At 56.9% G+C, this 21,866-nt stretch overlaps 2 protein-coding genes across 5 annotated transcripts in view; one reads left to right on the forward strand and one right to left on the reverse strand.

Moving 5' to 3' along the window:
• LOC121274197 (vacuolar fusion protein MON1 homolog B-like) overlaps positions 1-10,049 on the reverse strand; it is a 32,148-nt gene extending 22,099 nt beyond the window's left edge. For 2 of the 4 annotated variants that reach the window (XM_041181396.1, XM_041181395.1), the window contains exon 1: positions 1,889-1,924. In XM_041181396.1, coding sequence (XP_041037330.1) covers positions 1,889-1,916 — 28 coding nt within the window. In that variant the 5' untranslated portion in view covers positions 1,917-1,924. Of the gene's footprint in view, positions 1-1,539; positions 1,579-1,888; positions 1,925-9,931 lie in introns of those variants that run through there. The other 2 variants (XM_041181397.1, XM_041181398.1) reach the window with 2 other exon arrangements.
• A 1,209-nt stretch (positions 10,050-11,258) lies between these two features.
• Positions 11,259-21,866, forward strand: part of LOC121274198 (tyrosine-protein phosphatase non-receptor type 18-like) — a gene marked incomplete at its 3' end in the record, with an annotated part of 29,730 nt that continues 19,122 nt past the window's right edge. Inside the window, exon 1 of the mRNA XM_041181399.1 lies at positions 11,259-11,714. Coding sequence (XP_041037333.1) covers positions 11,625-11,714 — 90 coding nt within the window. The remainder of the gene's footprint in view (positions 11,715-21,866) is intronic.

Raw genomic sequence — 21,866 nt, forward strand, 5'->3', positions numbered from 1 at the left:
CCCCAGAACCCCCACCCCCCCCCACCCCTCCATCCCCGGCCCTTCCCCACAGCCCCACTCTTCTCCCAATCGCGAGATCTTTTAGACCCTCCCGAGGTTGAAGCAAGCGGCGGCGCCACTGCAGTGCTGCACTCCCCGCGCGCTGCACCATCGCGCAACGGTTAACCAGTCACTGTGCTCAGGCACAGCCAGCAGGCCCCTCCCTGACCCCACCAGTGTCCGACGGCTTTTATAAATAGGGGCCCTATTTATATTGACACAGGCAGCAGCCTGGGAGCCCATTTCCAGTCAGCACCCCCCCCCACCAATCAGTTTGTGCAGGCGTGGGATCGGCCTGTGTGGCGAGGCACGCTCGCGATCCTGCAAATAGCAGGCAGGACTGGAGGCTGAAAATGGAACGTGGTCGGCTGGTGCCGGACAGAGACAGGCAAGAGGATGAACCGATGGCGGGTTTGCAGCCCCCAGCCCCCGGGGTTATTTATACCCATGACCACACGCTCAGAACCTCATCGAGGCTTCAGCATGCAGACATGACTCAGCCGAGTACGTTTCTAACAGAGGCAGAGACTCAGCAACGAGGAGGGAAACCAGCCCTGCCACCCCCCGCAACAGAGGCTGGCTCTCTCTTTCCTGGACACCCCCCCCACTCTGGAAGTCTGCTAGACTCGCCTCCCCACCCACCCCCCACCCCTCCCCCCGCAAAATCGCTCTCCCACAAACATACACATGTACGAATTAGGAGCAGCAGCAAGCCACTCACCACCTCCACCCCCCCACCTCGAGCCTACTCCCTCGCTCAGCAAGATCATGACTGTAACCTCAACCGCACACTCTTGCCCACCCGCCGATAGCCCTTCACCCCTCCCCTTGTGAATCGAGAACCTAACTCGGCCTTATAAATGCTCAAACCCTCTTGTTTCCACCGCCCTTCGAGGGGGACAGTTGCAAACACTCACAGCTCTGACAGAAAACATTTCTCCTCACCTCTGTCTTAAATGGGCGACCCCTTATTTTTAAACAGTGACCCCCCCCCCCCCCCCCACCCTCGTTCTAAATTCTCCCACAAGAGGAAACGTCCTTTCCACCTCCACCCTGTCGAGACCCCTCAGGATCTTATAGGCTTCAATCAAGTTGCCTCTCACTCTTCTGAACTCCAGCGGAGACAAGCCCATCCTTCCCTCATAAGACAACCCCGCCCATTCCAGGTATTAGTCTGGTGAACCTGCTCTGAACTGCTTCCAACACATTGACACCCTTCCTTCAATAAGGAGACCAGTACCGTACGCAGTAGCCCTGTCCTCCTGCTGCTCGATTACAATCGACTGGTGGGTAAACTCAGAGCAAGGAGTTTGCCAAGAAATTCCAGATCCCCAGTTCCTGGGAATGAGGTAGGCCAAGCATTAAGGATCAGTCGGTGAATGTTTACAGAAGGGCGATCATTGTATCACAAGGTTTAGGTTAGCTATGGAAAAAGGATAAACTAGAGCTAAAATGACAAGAGCAGGTCAGAGGCTGGGAATCCTGCGGAACGTAACTCACCTCCTGACTCCCCAAAGCCTGTCCACCATCTACAAGGCACAAGTCAGGAGTGTGATGGGATACTCCCCACTTGCCTGGATGAGTGCAGCTCCCACAACACTCAAGAAACTTGACACCGTCCAGGACAAAGCAGCACTGTTTGATTGGCATCACATCCACAAACATTCACTCCCTCCACCACCACAGTGGCAGCAGTGTGTGTACCATCTACAAGATGCACTGCAACAACTCGCCAAGGCTCCTTCGACAGCGCCGCCCAAACCCACCACCTCTACCACCTAGAAGGACAAGGGCAGCAGACACATGGGGAACACCACCACCTGTAAGGTCCCCTCCGAGCCCCACTCACCATCCCGACTTGGAAATATATCGGCCATTCCTTCACTGTGGCTCGGTCACAATCCTGGAACTCCCTCCCTTACGGTACCTACACCACATGGAATGTAGGCGGCTCACCACCACATTCTCAAGGGCAACTAGAGATGGGCAAGATGCCAGCAACACCCACATCTCCGTGAATGAGTTTTTAAACTTGTGACAGCACCTATTTCAGTGTGGTTTGAACGGGCCTGACTTAGTCAAATTAGAATGAAGAATTGGCAGGCAAAACACAAACTGAATAATGGGCTGCCCTTAAGGGGAATGGTTTAGGCGTAGTTGAGGTACATTCCCATGTGTGTGGGGGAAAGGTGGGACAAACAAGTCCAGAGCTCTGTGGATGAGGAAAGAGATAGAGAGTAAGAGGAAGCAGAAATCAGGTGCCTACGACTGATATCAGGTTGATAATCAGGTGACAACCAGGCGGAATGTGGAATTTTCGGAGGGTGTGTGATAAAACAACCAATAGAAGCAAAGAGAGAGTATGAGAAGAGACTGGCAGCAAACATAACAGGGAATCCAAGAGCCTTCTAGACACATAGAAATAGGAGGAGTGGGGCCGATTATGGATCGAGAGGGGGGAGTTACAAATGGAGGCAGGGGTATTAAACATATATTTGCCATCTGTCTTCACCAAGGAAGATGCTGCTACCCAGGTCACGGTGAACAAGGTCATTCAGACGCTAGAGGGCCTGAAAATTGATAAGGAGGAGGTATTAGAGAATCTGGCTGTAGTTAGAGCTGATAAAGATGAGATGCATCCAAGGGTACTGAGGGAAGTCCGAGTGGGAAAAGCGGAGGCACTGGCAATAATTTTACAGCCTTCCTTGGGCTCGGGGTGACATCAGAGGACTGGAGAATTGCAAACGTTTGGAACAAGGGTGGTAGGACCAACCCAGCCAACGCAGGTTAAACTGCAGCTTAATCTCAGCGCTGGGGAGCCTTCTAGAAACAATGATCCGGGGGCAAGATGAAAGGTCACTCGGGCAAACGTGGGTTCATTATGGAGAGCTCAGCCCGCATTTGTTAAGGTCAAATCCTGTCCAACTAACCGGCTGGAGGTTTTTGAAGAGGCGGGAGAGGGTCGATGAGGGCGACCCTCTTGATGTGGTGCACATGGGGCTTCCTAATAGGCACTCAATAAAAAAAAAGTATCGCCCCATAGGCTTGTGAGCCAAGTTAGAATTCACCACGGTTCACCAAGGGATAAGGGGCTCAATTAGCAGGAGGTAACGCTGGAGGCCATGAGAAGGGACTGGGAATGAGCTCGCAAAGCAAAGGCTGCTGGGATACTTGGCGTATAATCGCTTAGGCAAGGGCACAGCGACAGCTACATGGTCAAAAGGTGCCGGGGAGAGGGTCGGAACCGTGCGGGGCACGCGTCAGAAACCCGCGCCGGGGAGAGTCAGGGCCCAGAAAAAGGATGGCTGCCACAGGGCCACCTACACTGAGGGGGAGGGGGCGGGCGTCTCCATAACCAGTTTCCCCACCGCCCCGGAAAGCCTCCAAAACAAAGCAGGAGGGCATAGTCATATTGACAAATTTGTGCCTGGGATTACGTAGCAGGGTTAGCGCCTGAGGACAGGAAACCAGAGGGAGAGGCCGGGAAGCCGTTAGCAGCAGCGCCATCCATCTCAGATAGTGACAGAGACAACAACATGGACTGGGGAGAGAAAGGACAGGGACCCTGGGAGCATCCGTCTCAGGTAAATCAGTCCAACAACTGAGTCTGTTCGTCTTACAGGGGTGCGACCAGGACAGACCATCTTGGACACTCTCTTCACGTGCAGTATAAATTGTTGTTTTCCCCTTATGCTGGTAATTCCTGCAAAGTGTCCTGATGAGTCCAAGAGGAAAAGCTTTGACATGTCTCCTTTTACAGCAACACTCAAGTTCTGTCCTACCAAGCGACCATTTATAACTGGTAAGGCCAACGACTAAGCGTGCGATCTTATCTCGATAAGAAACGAAGACCCAATTGCCACTCATCCGTCCAGCGACCATCAGAGCCTCCACCGCATGGGCTGAGACTGTCACTGACCAGCAGCCTAAGGGGCTTTGGTATAGCAGCACCGGTTCTGACAGTTGTAGCCAAGGATGAGGCACATTGAGTCTCACACTGGGGCAAGTGTGGTTGTCGCCGGGGGAGGGCGGGGGGTCCCTGCAGGTCGGTGGGATCCAGGCAGTAGGGGGTGTCAGGCAGCACAAACCGGGTCACACCTTTACCAACCTGACCACAGCACGCATTGGACCTGAGTTTGTGAGAAAGCACGTGAGATGCAACTAACCGAGGATTTTACAACGTCCCAATATATTACGAGCCTGTCTCCTCCCAAGGCGTCAGCCAGCAGGGCTGGGAAAGGTGCACGAGTAGAGGACAACAGGGTCAGGCCAGTGGGTTATGGCGCATTTGCCCAGAGGATCGACCCAGACATCACCACTGCCTCCTACCACCACCACCATCGTTACAGGGACACACACAACAACCAAGCTAAAGGCTGAACAAACTGTTCTGACCTTGTCCGGAGTTCAGTCCCGTTTCCTGAAAATGGGCTTGTGTAAATAACGATAGGAGACAAGGTATTGTCCGATAATGTACACCCTTGAGCTGGGGCCCATGGTGCTAAATAAAGTAGAACTTGAGTATCGCTGGAAAAATAAAAAGACATGTCGAAGTTTTTCATCTTGCACTCATCAGGACACTTTGCAAGAATAGTGCTGCACTCTCTTCACGTGCAGTATAAATCGTTGTTTTCGCCTTACACTGATATCCTTGCGAAGCATCCTGGCACACTGTGCAAGAATAGTGCTGCACTCTCTTCATGTGCAGTATAACTCGTTGTTTTCTCCTTACAGTGATATTCTCCCGAAGCATCCTGGCACACTGTGCAAGAATAGTGCTGCACTCTCTTCATGTACAGTATAACTCGTTGTTTTCTCCTTACAGTGATATTCTCGCGAAGCATCCTGGCACACTGTGCAAGAATAGTGCTGCACTCTCTTCACGTGCAGTGTAAATCATTGTTTTCTCCTTACAGTGATATTCTTGCGAAGCATCCTGGCACACTGTGCTTCGAGATATCTCTTCCTTTTCAGCAATGCTCAGGTTGTGTACTACCAAACGACTATATAATAAAGGTATAGGTTTACCCCTGCGGTGTTCGGCCAAGACCCAGGAACTGTTAAGAGCACGCAGCCCAGTATAACGGCAGGGATGTGCAGGCTCCCCTTCCTTGGAAAGGACGGAGGAAGTGTAGGGCGGCGGGAGCGTCAACCACAAGGAGCCACAAGCTCCGCAAATCAAGCGTCCAACTTGATAAAGCACTGGAGAAGGAACAGGGGGCCCACGACAGAGGATTTGCTCTGGAATCGGGCGGTGCGGACCTAGGCAAACAAATTGGGGAGTCACGCGCAGACGATCGATGAATTCAGTGACGAAGGGGCGTAAAGTCTCACGGAGAGCAGCCCGAAGCGATGTCCGCGATACCCACGGAGCACGGGTACTCGAGCGGACGCCAGGAAACCTAAAGCAGATACATGAGTTGGGGGGGGGGAGGTACCCTTGTGAGTCAGGAATAAACAGTTGGGCAGCCCTGTTGAGAAAGTCGAGGGTGAGCCTGGCTAGGGAGGGGCAATAAATGCACGGCCCAGCCGGTGAAGCCCACGACCGGTGAATGAATTAATGTGGAATCTGTTGCGGGAAACAGTAAGTTGCTTGGTAGGGTGCAGGGGTGTTAGCAGAACTGACACCAGGACGAGCACGAGGCAGACAAAAGGATATTGGGGTAATTTGAGGGAATTACGATGCACCATACCACAATGTGCCATCATTCACCGGAGAGATAGTGGGGGGGACACGACAGGTACCACGCAAGACAGATGTAGTGTAGAATCCTCTTCAGTCATGTCATGCCAAGATGACATGAAAGAAAATATTAATTTCATAAAATTAGTTATCTGTTTTTTAAAACAGGACAGAGGCTTTACAATGACTGAAGCCATCGCTGACTATGACTCTCACACTGGGAAGCTCCTGGCATCCAGAGCAGCTACAATCTCGTTACCCCTGAGGAGGTGCTTAATGGCCCCAGTACTGGCAGAGAGACACTGACTTCCAAAGGGGCCACACAAAGGCCCTTCACGGATTGACGGCGAGGAGAAAGGGCCCCGGAACCTCTGGTAAACCAGGGGTAGGAAGTGGGAGTTACGTCACATGATGCCCACTGTGGAGGGAGTGGCGGGGGGGGGGGGGGGTGGTTTCAATCCTCCCCCCCACCCCCCAAAGCTGCTAGCGCCTGTAAATGTTGCCTAGGGAGGATATCTGCCATCGTCCATCAACAAAACGTCAGCAGAACCAGATCCAAATTGCCCAATCCACATTGACACTGTTTCTACTGGAGCAGCAGAACTTCCCTGCCGGTGCCTACTCCAGGACGAATTCACCCCTACCAGCTTCTCCCTCCGTGGAAGTCGGCGCTGCTGGATAAGTGGGTAACTCTCTGAAGGAACGCACCGTTGGAATTTTGACGCTGGACTTCCTTTATTTTGGCCAATGAGAGAGGGCTAAGGGAGAGAAAGAGGCACAGGGCCAACGCACCGGGTGTTACGCAGCCACACCCTCTCCAACGCTAACCCTCTGATTTTCACCCCGTCTCCGGTGAGTAGAGGATTGGACCACCCCAAAAAGAAGCGAAGGGTTGGGGAATACGACCCACCGCTTATAAAGGGAGAGGGGGGATCAAAAGTCCGTTTACAGATGGCCAGGGGGTCGGGGGGCGGAGGGGGGGGGGGGTGGTGGTGGTGGCGAGTGGGGAAATCAGATGCTGTTCCAAATCAAACCCCCATTCTGTCCCGTAACAGGAGTGTGTCCCTCCTCCCCCCCCCAACAAAAGCTGAGGTCTACGAGGCAGGAGAGGTCAGGCATGAATTCAACACAGCAGCCGATAGCACAGCGGGAGGAACTCTTCGGAAAAGGGAGATGCTGTACAGCTACACCACAACCAGAGGGGCAGGTGCATATCACTGGGGGGGGGGGGGGGTCAATATCACTGGGGGGGGCGTATATCACTTGGGGGGGCGTATATCACTGGGGCGAGGGGGTGTATATCACTGGGGCGAGGGGGTGTATATCACTGGGGGGAGGGCGTGTATATCACTGGGGGGAGGGCGTGTATATCACTGGGGGGAGGGCGTGTATATCACTGGGGGGAGGGCGTGTATATCACTGGGGGGAGGGCGTGTATATCACTGGGGGGAGGGCGTGTATATCACTGGGGGGGAGGGCGTGTATATCACTGGGTGGGTGTATATATCACTGGGTGGGTGTATATATCACTGGGTGGGTGTATATATCACTGGGGGGAGGGGGTGTATATCACTGGGGGAGGGGGTGTATATCACGCCAGTGCCCACTGACCCAGTCGCACAGCCCGCTGGTACCCACAGGATAGCCACAAGCAAAGAAGGTATGAAGGTTAACCCGACGCAGGGACGCTCCTGTCCACAAAGGGCAGGGCTTGAGGGGGCAACGAGGTGGCTCAGAACTTGAGTGAACGGTCGATAAAACCAAACCCCCCCACCCCCCCACCTCTTCGAGGCGCTGCTGGTCCGGGGGATAACAGGGACGTGGACACAGAACGGGCCGAGTGACAGGGAAACTGGGAGCAGTGGTTAAGGGATGTTTCCCGGGCTGGAGGGAAGGAAGTTCGCCCGGGGAGGGTCACCCGGGGGGGCTGGCCGGCCAAAGGCTGCTCCTTTCCCAGATGGGATCCAACGTCTCGTCTGAAAGGCGGCGCCTCTCGACAAGGCGGCTCTCCCTCGGCACGGCACCGGAGTGCCCAACCCGCCGCTCGTGCCCTGGGGGATGGGACTGGAGCCTACAGCCCTGGCAGCTCAGGGGCGAGAGCGGGCTCCCATCCCAACGATGGCCCAGCGATCAGCACACTCTCCCCCTCCCACCTTCACACTGGTTAGGAAATGCCCGAGAGCAAGGAGGAGGCACAGCCTGTCGGAACTTTCAAAAGGGAATTGGATCGTCCCACTCGCCCCACAGTGATATACACCCGCCCAGTGATATACACCCGCCCAGTGATATATATACACCCGCCCAGTGATATATATACACCCGCCCAGTGATATATATACACCCGCCCAGTGATATATATACACCCGCCCAGTGATATATATACACCCACCCAGTGATATATATACACCCACCCAGTGATATACACCCACCCAGTGATATACACTCCCTCCCCTCCAGTGATATACACTCCCTCCCCTCCAGTGATATACACCCACCCAGTGACATACACACCCCCAGTGATATACACCCACCCAGTGATATACACACCCCCAGTGATATACACTCCCTCCTCTCCAGTGATATACACCCACCCAGTGATATACACCCCACCATGATATACACTCACCCCAGTGATATACACACCCAGTGATATACACTCCCTCCCCTCCAGTGATATACACCCACCCAGTGATATACACCCCACCATGATATACACTCACCCCAGTGATATACACACACCCAGTGATATACACTCCCTCCCCTCCAGTGATATACACCCACCCAGTGATATACACCCCTTCCCCTCCAGTGATATACACCCACCCGTGATACACACCCACCCAGTGATATACATGCCCTCCCCTCCAGTGATATACACCCGCCCAGTGATATACACCCACTCAGTGATATACACCCCCTCCCCTCCAGTGATATACACCCCCTCCCTTGCAGTGATATACACCCACCCAGTGATATACACCCCCTCCCCTCCAGAGATATACACCCACCCAGTGATATATACCCCCTCCCTCCCAGCAACATATACAACCCTCCCCCCAGCGACATATACAACTCCTCCCCCCCCAGTGATGTACACACCCCCAATGATATATACCCCCTCCCCCCCAGTGATATACACCCTCTCCCCCCAGTGATATACACCCCCTCTCCCCAGCGATATGCACCCCCTCCCCCCAGCAACAGATACAACCCCTCCCCACAGCGACGTATACAATCTCTCACCCCCTCAGCGACCAATACATGCCCACCCCCCCAGTGATATACTTCTCCCCCAAGTAATATACATCTCCTTCCCCCCAGCGATATACACCCCCCCCTCCCAGCGATATACAGCCCCTCTCCCCCAGCGATATACAGCCCCTCCCCGCCCCCCCCAGCAATATACACCCCCTCCCCACCCCGGTGATATTCACCCCTCCCAGTGAAATACACTCCCCCACCCTCCAGCTATCTATACACCCCCTCCTCCACCCAGCAACGTATACAACCCCTCCACCAGTGATGTATACACCCAACAACGTATAGAACCCCTCACCCCACAGCGACCTATACACCCCCACCTCCCAATGATGCATGCACTCCCCACCCACCCCAAGTCCTATATATACTCCCACCCCCAGTGATATATAAACCCCTCCTTCCCAGTGACATATACACACCCCCAATCAAGCGACATATACATCTCCTCTCCGCGAGCAACCTATACAAGCCCACCTCCACAGCGACCTATACACGCTCACCACCCCCCCAGTGATATATACAACCCCACCCCCTCCCCCCCCCATGACCTAAACACACACACCCCCTCAGCGACCTATATACGCTCACCACCCCCCAGCAAACTATACACCCCCCAGTGAAATAAACAACCTCACACCCACCAGTGATATATACACCCCCCCAGTGACAGATACACCCCCACCCTCCCCCGTGATATATCCATCCCCCTCCCCACCTCGTGACCTATCCAACTCCCGACCCTCCCCTGTGACCTATCCACCCCACCCCCCCCCCCAGTGATGTAAACACCCCCCCTCCCCAATGACATTTATACATGCTCCCCCGTGACGTACCCGCCACCCCCCCTCCCCAGTGATGTAAACCCCCCCTCCCCCACCCCATGACATATACACCCCCAGAGACCTATCCACACCCAGTGATGTATCCACAGTGACGTAATATACGCACCCTCACATCTCCCTCGCTCTCCCCGGGTTTCGGGCCTGGCTGCTCCCGCTCCCGATCCGGATCCTGGGTCTCGATTTTCGCACCGGCACCCCACCCCCCACCTCCCTCCGCTCTGCGCCCTCCGCCAATCAGAGCGCTCCTTCTCCCAGCCCCACCTCTGCCCTTCCACCATTCGCCGCCCAACCCCTCCCCCTTCCCAATTGGTCCGGACACCGTCAGCCAATCAGGCGGCCCCATCCCCTGCCTCTTCGCCATTCGGCCTCGAGTCCGCCCACGCGCCGCTTCCTCCTCACCCAATGGGGATGCCGGAGTTGTTTGGGGGGGGGGGGGGGGAGTGGGGGGGGGAGGGAGAGGTAATGAGGAGGGCGCCGCCCGTGATTGGTCCGCCTTTCAGCCATTTGGGAAGGGCTCCGTTAGCCCCACCTCCCTGCCGCCCTCAGCCAATCAAGCCTCGGGTTTCTCTGATTGATGTTGGCAGTCACCAATCATCGTTGGGGGGGTAAGGCGGTCGGACCGTTAGCCAATAGAAATGCAGACAACACTGATTGACGTGCCCCTTGCGCCAGTAGTGATGGAGGGGGCGGTGTCAACCTGGCCGCGGGGGTTTGGGGCGGGCTGGCCCTGATGGGCAGCTCGCTACCCAATCAGGATAGAGGCTGAGCATGGCACCAGCCAGTCAGCAACTGAGGGCGTGGCTTAAACTTCAAGCTGGAAAAAGTTGTCTGAAAGTTTGTCACTTGGAGCGTGGAGGAGGGAGAGATGTAAAGAGGAAAAACTGAAGGGCAAAATAGATAGAGAGAAAAACAGAGATACAGAAATAGACAGTCAGATAGAGATACAGAGAGACAGATACAGACAGAGAGAGGGGGAGAGAGAGAGACAGATAGAGAGAGAGTGTGTGACAGAGGGACAGAGACAGAGATACAGACAGAGTGAGAGAGCCAAAGAGAGAGAGAGAGTGAGACGGGGGGGGGGGGGGGAAAGAAAATAAAGAGAAGGGAAAAAAAGAGAGGGTGAAGTAGAGAGAGAGAAAGAAAGACAGAGTCATTCGTGAGGGTCCAGAGAGTGGGGGAGAGTCAGTCGAGAGGGTTTAGAGAGCGGGGGAGAGTCAGTCGAGAGGGTTTAGAGAGCGGGGGAGAGTCAGTCGAGAGGGTTTAGAGAGCGGGGGAGAGTCAGTCGAGAGGGTTTAGAGAGCGGGGGAGAGTCAGTCGAGAGGGTTTAGAGAGCGGGGGAGAGTCAGTCGAGAGGGTTTAGAGAGCGGGGGAGAGTCAGTCGAGAGGGTTTAGAGAGCGGGGGAGAGTCAGTCGAGAGGGTTTAGAGAGAAGGGGAGAGTTAGTGCGAGAGGGTTTAGAGAGAGGGGGAGACAGAGACCCGGAGGGTTTGAGGAGAGGGGTTGGCAGTAGAGAGCATGTAGAGAGAGGGAGAAAGTGCGAGGGGCCTCAAGAGGATGATGCACACCTGACACAGGATGACTGCAGAGTAAGCGACGATTACTGCAGGGCTTCAGACCATAGCGTCCACCTCTCAAAGCAGCAGAGACTGGCACCAGGGGTTGAGCCGGGCAGTTGAGGAGGGCAGCCCTTGCGCCAGGAGTGGATGGGAGAAGGGCAAGCCCAGAGAGGGGAGAGAGTGAAGCCACCCCAGGTTGAAGTGCGGGAGAAAGCCTCGTAGCTGGGCTGAGCCACCCTGGACCATGGAGAGGACTTTCCGAGACTTCTTCAATCACCTCGCCTCGCTGGAAGAGGCAGTTGGAGCAGACAACGGGTTCAGTAAGGAGTTTAAAGTGAGTTTCATTTAACATGTGGTCTAGGAGTTGTTACGGGATACTGCTTTTAAGGGGTTGCAGTGTTGGTCCACGAGAGCAAGAGGAACAAACCTCGTGTTTCACACTCTTGCAAACGCAGAAGTTTTGCAGGCAGTGAATCATTGTGAAGCGTTGAGAATTTGACACTTGATAGCAGGGACTCGATGGGCAGAAAGGACTCCTGCTTCAAAATGAAACTACGATGGCAAGATGTATCAGACCTCCTCCAACTCAGCTCTGTCCTGATGCGCTGCGTCAGTGCCTCCAGCCTCCCCTCTCTGTCCCCTCACTCGCCTGTCCCCAAAGACTAACAGTCACAAAACTGGAGGGGATATTCCAAACGGTGGCCTAAAGTGTGGCGCCGAGCCTCATCCAATTACAGATCCGACCATAGAGAGCGAGGGAGCATGTGGGAGCAAGCGAATGTGTCAAACAGGCAGCGAGTGAGTGTGGGTATGTGTGTCACTGTGAGTGTGAAAGATAGAGCGAGTGCATGAACGAGAGAGAGAGCAAGGGTGAGGGGGACAGGGTGTGAGTGAGAGAGGAGGGAGCGAGGGAGAGAGCGCACGTGAGTGAGGGAACGAGAGAGTGTGCGCGCGCGAGGGAGGGAACAAGAGAGTGTGCGCGCGCGAGGGAGGGAACGAGAGTGTGCGCGCGCGAGGGAGGGAACGAGAGAGTGTGCGCGCGCGAGGGAGGGAACGAGAGAGTGTGCGCGCGCGAGGGAGGGAACGAGAGAGTGTGCGCGCGCGAGGGAGGGAACGAGAGAGTGTGCGCGCGCGAGGGAGGGAACGAGAGAGTGTGCGCGCGCGAGGGAGGGAACGAGAGAGTGTGCGCGCGCGAGGGAGGGAACGAGAGAGTGTGCGCGCGGGAGGGAACGAGAGAGTGTGCGCGCGGGAGGGAACGAGAGAGTGTGCGCGCGGGAGGGAACGAGAGAGTGTGCGCGCGGGAGGGAACGAGAGAGTGTGCGCGAGGGAGGGAACGAGAGAGTGTGCGCGAGGGAGGGAACGAGAGAGTGTGCGCGAGGGAGGGAACGAGAGAGTGTGCGCGAGGGAGGGAACGAGAGAGTGTGCGCGAGGGAGGGAACGAGAGAGTGTGCGCGAGGGAGGGAACGAGAGAGTGTGCGCGAGGGAGGGTGCGCGCGCGAGGGAGGGAACGAGGGAGGGTGCACGTGCGAGGGAGGGAACGAGAGAGTGTGTGCGCGCGAGGGAGGGAACAAGGGAGGGTGCGCGCGCGCGAGGGAGGGAACGAGGGAGGGTGCGCGCGCGAGGGAGGGAACGAGGGAGGGTGCGCGCGCGAGGGAGGGAGGGTGCGCGCACGTGCGAGGGAGGGTGCGTGCGTGAGGCAGGGAACGAGGGAGGGTGCGCGTGCGAGGGAGGGAACAAGGGTGGGTGCGCGCATGAGGGAGGGAACGAGGGAGGGTGCGCGCGCGAGGGAGGGAACGAGGGAGGGTGCGCGCGAGGGAACGAGGGAGGGTGCGCGCGCGCGCGAGGGAACGAGGGAGGGTGCGCACGCGCACGAGGGAACGAGGTAGGGTGCGCGCGCGCGCGAATGAGTGTGTGTGTGAGAGGGAGGGAGGGTGTGGGACAGATGGAATGTGAGAGAGTGTGTGTGTGTATATCTATGTGTGTCTTTGTGTGTTTATATGTGTATATGTGTATGTATATGTGTGTGTGTATATGTGTGTATATCTGTGTATGTGTATATGTCTGTGTGTGTATATGTGTATATCTGTGTGTGTGTATGTCTGTGTGTGTATGTCTGTGTGTGTATGTCTGTGTGTGTATATGTGTGTGTGTATATGTGTGTGTGTATATGTGTGTGTGTATATGTGTGTATATCTGTGTATGTGTATATGTGTGTGTGTATATGTGTGTATATCTGTGTATGTGTATATGTGTGTATATCTGTGTATGTGTATATGTGTGTGTGTATATGTGTGTATATCTGTGTATGTGTATATGTGTGTGTGTATGTGTGTATATCTGTGTGTGTGTATATGTGTGTATATCTGTGTATGTGTATATGTGTGTGTGTATATGTGTGTATATCTGTGTGTGTGTATATGTGTATCTGTGTGTGTGTATATGTGTATCTGTGTTTGTGTATATGTGTGTGTGTGTCTGTGTGTGTATATCTGTATGTGTGTATATCTGTGTGTGTATATGTGTGTGTGTGTGTATATCTGTATGTGTATCTGTGTGTGTGTATATCTGTGTGTGTGTGTAGATATTTGTCTGTGTGTGTGTATATGTGCGTGTGTATATCTGTGTGTGTGTGTATATGTGTGTCTGTGTGTGTGTGTATGTGTGTATATCTCTGTGTGTGTATATCTCTGTGTGTGTATATCTCTGTGTGTGTGTATATCTGTGTGTGTATATCTGTGTGTGTGTATATGTCTGTGTGTATATGTGTGTGTGTGTGTGTGTATATGTATCTGTGTCTGTGTGTGTGTATATGTGTGTGTGTGTATATGTGTGTGTGTGTATATGTGTGTGTGTGTATATGTGTGTGTATATGTGTGTGTACGTGTGTGTGTATATGTGTGTGAGTGTGGGAAACAGTGTTTGTGTTCTGAATAAGAGGAATGAAGTTCTTTGTTTCTGACAGCGAGAGTAGGGAGGGAGGAAGCGATCTGAGCTGGGATTTAATTCTCAAATTCACACTTCCTTGTTTCTGGAATCTGATCACTGATTAACCGGCTGGAGGGCTTGTACCTGGAACTGAACTGACCTCTGTGTGCCCTGCTGGTGGGTGCATTCAGGCACCGCCTGGTGCTGCGCCTCACTGCCAGGAGCATTGGCCATTGGAGAAACACCGGCCGAATGTCCACCTTGAAGGTTCTTGGCTCCACGTGACTTGCCCTTTGACCCCTGAACCGAGCCTGCAGGACAGGAATGTGCCGGGGCAGGTAGACAGCAGCCTGGGTGGAAGGGAAGGGACCGGCAGCCAGAACAGACATGCGTGCAAGCGTGTTGGGGGGTGAGGATGGGGGGCTTGGCCTCAGCTGCGAAGCCTCCCACAGTCGAACAGCAGACGCCAAAGTTCGAGTAATGGATGGTCAAATTATCCCTGTTTCCACTGCGTGTACGTGTCGGGATCAGAATTGAGGCCCCCCTTGCTCTCTGCCCCTGTGTGGGGCTGTGTCTGTGACTCAACCGTAGGCAGTTATACGGTGACTGAGGCAGTGAATTTGTACTCCGACTGCAACAGTCTCTTGCATTTAAATAGCGCCTTCAGCACTGCAAAATAAATCCCAATACAGGAGCTTAAATCAGATAGAATCTTGGAGGATTGTAGGAGGTTACAAAGATAGGGAGGGGTGTAGGGGCTGGAGGAGGTTACAGAGATAGGGAGGGTTGTAGGGGCTGGAGGAGGTTACAGAGATAGGGAGGAGTATAGGGGCTGGAGGAGGTTACAGAGATAGGGAGGGTTGTAGGGGCTGGAGGAGGTTACAGAGATAGGGAGGGGTGTAGGGGCTTGAGGAGGTTACAGAGATAGGGAGGGGTGTAGTGACCGGAGGAGGTTACAGAGATAGGGAGGGGTGTAGGGGCTGGAGGAGGTTACAGAGATAGGGAGGGGAGTAGGGGCTGGAGGAGGTTACAGAGATAGGGAGGGTTGTAGGGGCTGGAGGAGGCTACAGAGATAGGGAGGAGTGTAGGGGCTGGAGGAGGTTACAGAGATAGGGAGGGTTGTAGGGGCTGGAGGAGGTTACAGAGATAGGGAGGGGTGTAGGGGCTTGAGGAGGTTACAGAGATAGGGAGGGTTGTAGGGGCAGGAGAAGGTTACAGAGAGAGGGAGGGTTGTAGGGGCTGGAGGAGGTTACAGAGATAGGGGGGTTTAGGGGCTGGAGGAGGTTACAGAGATAGGGAGGGATGTAGGGGCTGGAGGAGGTTACAGAGATAGGGAGGGTTTTAGGGGCTGGAGGTAGTTACAGAGATAGGGAGGGTTGTTGGGGCTGGAGGAGGTTACAGAGATAGGGAGGGTTTTAGGGGCTGGAGGTGGTTACAGAGATAGGGAGGGTTGTTGGGGCTGGAGGAGGTTACAGAGATAGGGAGGGGTGTACGGGCTGGAGGAGGTTACAGAGATAGGGAGGTTTGTACGGGCTGGAGGAGGTTACAGAGATAGGGAGGGGTGTACGGGCTGGAGGAGGTTACAGAGATAGGGAGGTGTGTAGGGGCTGGAGGAGGTTACAGAGATAGGGAGGAGTGTAGGGGCTGGAGGAGGTTACAGAGATAGGGAGGGTTGTAGGGGCTGGAGGAGGTTACAGAGATAGGGAGGGGTGTAGGGGCTGGAGGAGGTTACAGAGATAGGGAGGGGTGTAGGGGCTGGAGGAGGTTACAGAGATAGGGAGGAGTGTAGGGGCTGGAGGAGGTTACAGAGATAGGGAGGGTTGTAGGGGCTGGAGGAGGTTACAGAGAAAGGGAGGGGTGTAGGGGCTGGAGGAGGTTACAGAGATAGGGAGGGTTGTAGGGGCTGGAGGAGGTTACAGAGAAAGGGAGGAGTGTAGAGGCTGGAGGAGGTTACAGAGAAAGGGAGGGGTGTAGGGGCTGGAGGAGGTTACAGAGATAGGGAGGGTTGTAGGGGCTGGAGGAGGTTACAGAGATAGGGAGGGTTATAGGGGCTGGAGGAGGTTACAGAGATTGGGAGGGTTGTAGGGGCTGGAGGAGGTTACAGAGATTGGGAGGGTTGTAGGGGCTGGAGGAGGTTACAGAGATAGGGAGGAGTGTAGGGGCTGGAGTAGGTTACAGAGATAGGGAGGGTTGTAGGGGCTGGAGGAGGTTACAGAGATAGGGAGGGTTGTAGGGGCTGGAGGAGGTTACAGAGATAGGGAGGGGTGTAGGGGCTTGAGGTTACAGAGATAGGGAGGGGTGTAGGGGCTGGAGGAGGTTACAGAGATAGGGAGGGGTGTTGGGGCTGTATGAGGTTACAGAGATAGGGGTGTAGGGGCTGGAGGCGGTTACAGAGATAGGGAGGGGTGTAGGGGCTGGAGGAGGTTACAGAGATAGGGAGGGGTGTAGGGGCTGGAGGAGGTTACAGAGATAGGGAGGGGCGTTGAAGAGGGTGTTGGAAATGAGGATGAGAATTTGAAAGTGGAGGTGTTGCGGTCCGGGAGCCAGTGTGGGTTAGCGAGCGTAGGGAGAGTGACGGGTGAAGTTCGGACCTGGGGGTTGGTGTTGGTGGTTGGGGGGGTGGGGCGGGGGGGTGGTGGGGGGGTGGGTAGTTGGGGTTGGGGGGAGGGTCTTGCGATGAGCTTGAGTTTCCGGTGGAGGGAGAGCTGCAGACAGTCCCAGAGGGTGGGGAGGGATAGGTGAAGCCGCTGGTTGACCTGGATGTGGACAAGTGTGTCGGTCGGTCTTGTGGATCAGAGTGTGTGAGAGACTCATTCATCAGCAACTTAGTGTTTGCTGTGGTCAGACACTTTCTGAATTGGGAAATTCCTCAAACAACATCAGCTTCAGTTTAGAAATGACACCCGGACCTTAGACAATATTGTGCAACCAAACCACAAGCCAGAAATTGGCCAGACCCCCACTAAGCCCATCCCCCCAACATCACACCCGCCTCCACATTCTCCCAATGGAGGCCATGGGATCTTCCCCATCCACCCCAGGGGGCAGACAGGGACCTCGGGTTTAATGTCTCATCCCGAAAGATAGCGCGGCGCTCCCTCAGCACCGACCTTCCGACAGTGCGGCGCTCCCTCAGCACTGACCCTCCCACAGTTCGGCGCTCCCTCAGCGCTGACCCTCCGACAGTGCGGCACTCCCTCAGCACTGACTCTCCCACAGTGCGGCGCTCCCTCAGCACTGACCCTCTGACAGTGCGGCGCTCCCTCAGCACTGACCCTCCGACAGCGCGGCTCTCCCTCAGCGCTGACCCTCCCACAGCGCGGCTCTCCCTCAGCGCTGACCCTCCAACAGTGTCAGAAGATAAGTACTGAGGGAGTGCCGCACTGTCAGATGGTCAGAAGGAGCTTTACTCTGTATCTAACCCCGTGCTGTACCTGTCCTGGGAGTGTTTGATGGGGACAGTGTAGCCCGTTGTTGAGTAAGTGGATATTGTGCAGGGTGTAATGTACTGGATGGTGGTTCTGCTTTGTGCTGCTTCTGGTGTTGTATCTCGATGAGAATCGCTGTTGTAAACTATCCCTCGCTCTGGTTAAACTCGCTATTCACAGCTTTATTAACACCTTGGCTCAGCACTTTGCTTCCAGACATTTGCTGAGTGCACAGGGCTGGTAAATGCAGAAGTCTCGCGTGTGTGTGTTGCCTGACCAGCTGCGAGAGGGCCCAGAAACCGGGGATCGAGACAGAGGGGGAAGGGGAGGGGGCGGAGGAGTGAGTGGGACGGGGAATGGGAGGGGGAGCAAGATGGTGGAGTGAGACGGAGGTGGAGGGAGGAAGGGGAGGGGGAGCGAGGGGAGGTCGAAGGGGAGGAGGAGCATGGGGGAAGGGGGAGCGAGGCAGAGGTGGGGTGAGGGGGAAGAAGATGGAGGAGGGGGAGTTGGAGGGTGAGCAAGACGGGGGGAAGAGGGAGGGAGACGGAGGGGGAGGGGGAGCGAGATATGGAGAAGGGGAGGAGGGGTGGGGGAATGAGGCGGAGGGTTAGTGAGGTGGAGGGGAGGTGGAGGGTCAGTGAGTTGGAGGGGGAGGTGGAGTGAGGCGGAGGGTCGGTGAGGTGTAGGTGGAGCGAGGCGGAGAGTCATTTAGGTGGAGGGTGAGGTGGAGTGGGAGGTGGAGCGAGGCGGAGAGTCAGTGAGGTCGAGGGGGAGGTGGAGCAAGGTGGAGGGTCAGTGAGGTGGAGGGGAGGGGGAGCGAGGGGGAGGGTCAATGAGGGGGAGGGGGAGGTGGAGCGAGGTGGGGAGTCAGTGAGGTGAAGGTGGAGCGAGGCAGACGTCAGTGAGGTGGAGGGGTAGGTGGTGGGGGAGGTGGAGGGTCAGTGAGGTGGAGGGGGAGGTGGAGCAAGGCGGAGGGTCAGTGAGGAGGGGGAGGTGGAGCGAGGCGGAGGGTCAGTGAGGTGGAGGGGAGGTGGAGGGTCAGTGAGGTGGAGGGGGAGGTGGAGGGTCAGTGAGGTGGAGGGGGAGGTGGAGGGTCAGTGAGGTGGAGGGGAGGCGGAGGGTCAGTGAGGTGGAGAGGGAGGCGGAGGGTCAGTGAGGTGGAGAGGGAGGCGGAGGGTCAGTGAGGTGGAGGGGGAGGCGGAGGAGCGAGGTGGAAGTGGCGAGAGGCAGCAAGACGGAGGGATGGAGGGAGCGAGGTGGAGAGGAGGTGGAGACAGTGAGGGGGGGTCAGAGAGGAGGCGAAGAAAGGGGGCAGGGAGGGGGAGGAGACAGGGAGAACTGGGGAGAGATCGAGAGAGAGAGGGAAGGAGAGAGAGAGAGAGAGAGCGAGATCCAACACCAATGCCCCCCAGACCAAGAGTCGGGGAAGCAGGAGCCTGAGGGGCGGTAATGGTGGCTCACCCAGAGATACAGAAACCCCTGAGATTCATAGAGACGTACATCAGCAGCAAGGACCTGGAACGAGTGGACCAGAAGTAACCGATATCACTCACTCCCCCTTCAAGGTGAGGAGCCCACCCTGTGAGGTTACAGTGTGTGATCCTGCATCCGCACTGTCGGAGGGTCAGTGCTGAGGGAGCGCCGTGCTGTCGGAGGGTCAGTGCTGAGGGAGAGCCACACTGTGCGAGGGTCAGCGCTGAGGGAGAGCCGCACTGTCGGAGGGTCAGTGCTGAGGGAGAGCCACACTGTGGGAGGGTCAGTGCTGAGGGAGCACCGCACTGTGGGAGGGTCAGTGCTGAGGGAGCGCCTCACTGTGGGAGAGTCAGTGCTGAGGGAGCGCCGCACTGTGGGAGGGTCACTGCTGAGTGAGCGCCGCACTGTGGGAGGGTCAGTGCTGAGGGAGCGCCGCACTGTGGGAGGGTCAGTGCTGAGGGAGTGCCGCACTGTGGGAGGGTCAGTGCTGAGGGAGAGCCGCACTGTCAGAGGGTCAGTGCTGAGGGAGTGCCGCACTGTGGGAGGGTCAGTGCTGAGGGAGCGCCGCACTGTGGGAGGGTCAGTGCTGAGGGAGCACCGCACTGTGGGAGGGTCAGCGCTGAGGGAGAGCCTCACTGTCGGAGGGTCAGTGCTGAGGGAGCGCCGCACTCTCGGAGGGTCAGTGCTGAGGGAGCACCGCACTGTGGGAGGGTCAGTGCTGAGGGAGCGCCGCACTGTCGGAGGATCAGTGCTGAGGGAGCGCCGCACTGTGGGAGGGTCAGCGCTGAGGGAGAGCCGCACTGTGGGAGGGTCAGTGCTGAGGGAGCGCCGCACTGTCGGAGGGTCAGCGCTGAGGGAGTGCCGCACTGTCAGAGGGTCAGTGCTGAGGGAGTGCCGCACTGTGGGAGGGTCAGTGCTGAGGGAGCGCCGCACTGTGGGAGGGTCAGTGCTGAGGGAGCGCCGCACTGTCGGAGGGTCAGTGCTGAGGGAGCGCCGCACTGTCGGAGGGTCAGTGCTGAGGGAGCACCGCACTGTCGGATGGTCAGTGCTGAGGGAGCGCCGCACTGTGGGAGGGTCAGTGCTGAGGGAGCGCCGCACTGTCGGAGGGTCAGTGCTGAGGGAGCGCCGCACTGTGGGATGGTCAGTGCTGAGGGAGAGCCGCACTGTGGGAGGGTCAGTGCTGAGGGAGCGCCGCACTCTCGGAGGGTCCGTGCTGAAGGAGCACCGCACTGTGGGAGGGTCAGTGCTGAGGGAGCGCCGCACTGTCGGAGGATCAGTGCTGAGGGAGAGCCGCACTGTCGGAGGGTCAGAGCTGAGGGAGAGCCGCACTGTGGGAGGGTCAGTGCTGAGGGAGCGCCGCACTGTGGGAGGGTCAGTGCTGAGGGAGCGCCGCACTGTCGGAGGATCAGAGCTGAGGGAGTGCTGCACTGTCGGAGGGTCAGAGCTGAGGGAGTGCCGCACTGTCGGAGGGTCAGTGCTGAGGGAGAGCCGCACTGTGGGAGGGTCAGTGCTGAGGGAGAGCCGCACTGTGGGAGGGTCAGGGCTGAGGGAGCGCCTCACTGTCGGAGGGTCAGTGCTGAGGGAGTGCCGCACTGTGGGAGGGTCAGTGCTGAGGGAGTGCCGCACTGTGGGAGGGTCAGTGCTGAGGGAGCGCCGCACTGTCGGAGGGTCAGTGCTGAGGGAGCGCCGCACTGTCGGAGGGTCAGTGCTGAGGGACCACCGCACTGTCGGAGGATCAGTGCTGAGGGAGAGCCGCACTGTCGGAGGGTCAGCGCTGAGGGAGCGCCTCACTGTCGGAGGGTCAGTGCTGAGGGAGCGCCGCACTGTCGGAGGGTCAGTGCTGACGGAGCGCCGCACTGTGGGAGGGTCAGTGCTGAGGGAGCGCCGCACTGTCGGAGGATCAGTGTTGAGGGAGAGCCGCACTGTCGGAGGGTCAGTGCTGAGGGAGAGCCGCACTGTGGGAGGGTCAGTGCTGAGGGATCGCCGCACTGTGGGAGGGTCAGTGCTGAGGGAGCGCCGCACTGTCGGAGGGTCAGTGCTGAGGGAGTGCCGCACTGTCAGAGGGTCAGTGCTGAGGGAGTGCCGCACTGTGGGAGGGTCAGTGCTGAGGGAGCGCCGCACTATCGGAGGGTCAGTGCTGAGGGACCATCGCACTGTCGGAGGATCAGTGCTGAGGGAGAGCCGCACTGTCGGAGGGTCAGCGCTGAGGGAGCGCCTCACTGTCGGAGGGTCAGTGCTGAGGGAGCGCCGCACTGTCGGAGGGTCAGTGCTGACGGAGCGCCGCACTGTGGGAGGGTCAGTGCTGAGGGAGCGCCGCACTGTCGGAGGGTCAGTGCTGAGTGAGCGCCGCACTGTGGGAGGGTCAGTGCTGAGGGAGCACCGCACTGTCGGAGGGTCAGTGCTGAGGGAGAGCCGCACTGTGGGAGGGTCAGCGCTGAGGGAGAGCCGCACTCTCGGAGGGTCAGTGCTGAGGGAGCACCGCACTGTGGGAGGATCAGAGCTGAGGGAGCGCCGCACTGTCGGAGGATCAGTGCTGAGGGAGCGCCGCACTGTCGGTGGGTCAGTGCTGAGGGAGCGCCGCACTGTCGGTGGGTCACTGCTGAGGGAGCACCGCACTGTCGGAGGATCAGTGCTGAGGGAGTGCCGCACTGTCGGAGGAT

The sequence above is a fragment of the Carcharodon carcharias genome (genome assembly GCF_017639515.1).
Source record: "Carcharodon carcharias isolate sCarCar2 chromosome 35 unlocalized genomic scaffold, sCarCar2.pri SUPER_35_unloc_17, whole genome shotgun sequence".
NCBI classification, from domain to species: Eukaryota; Metazoa; Chordata; class Chondrichthyes; order Lamniformes; family Lamnidae; genus Carcharodon; species Carcharodon carcharias.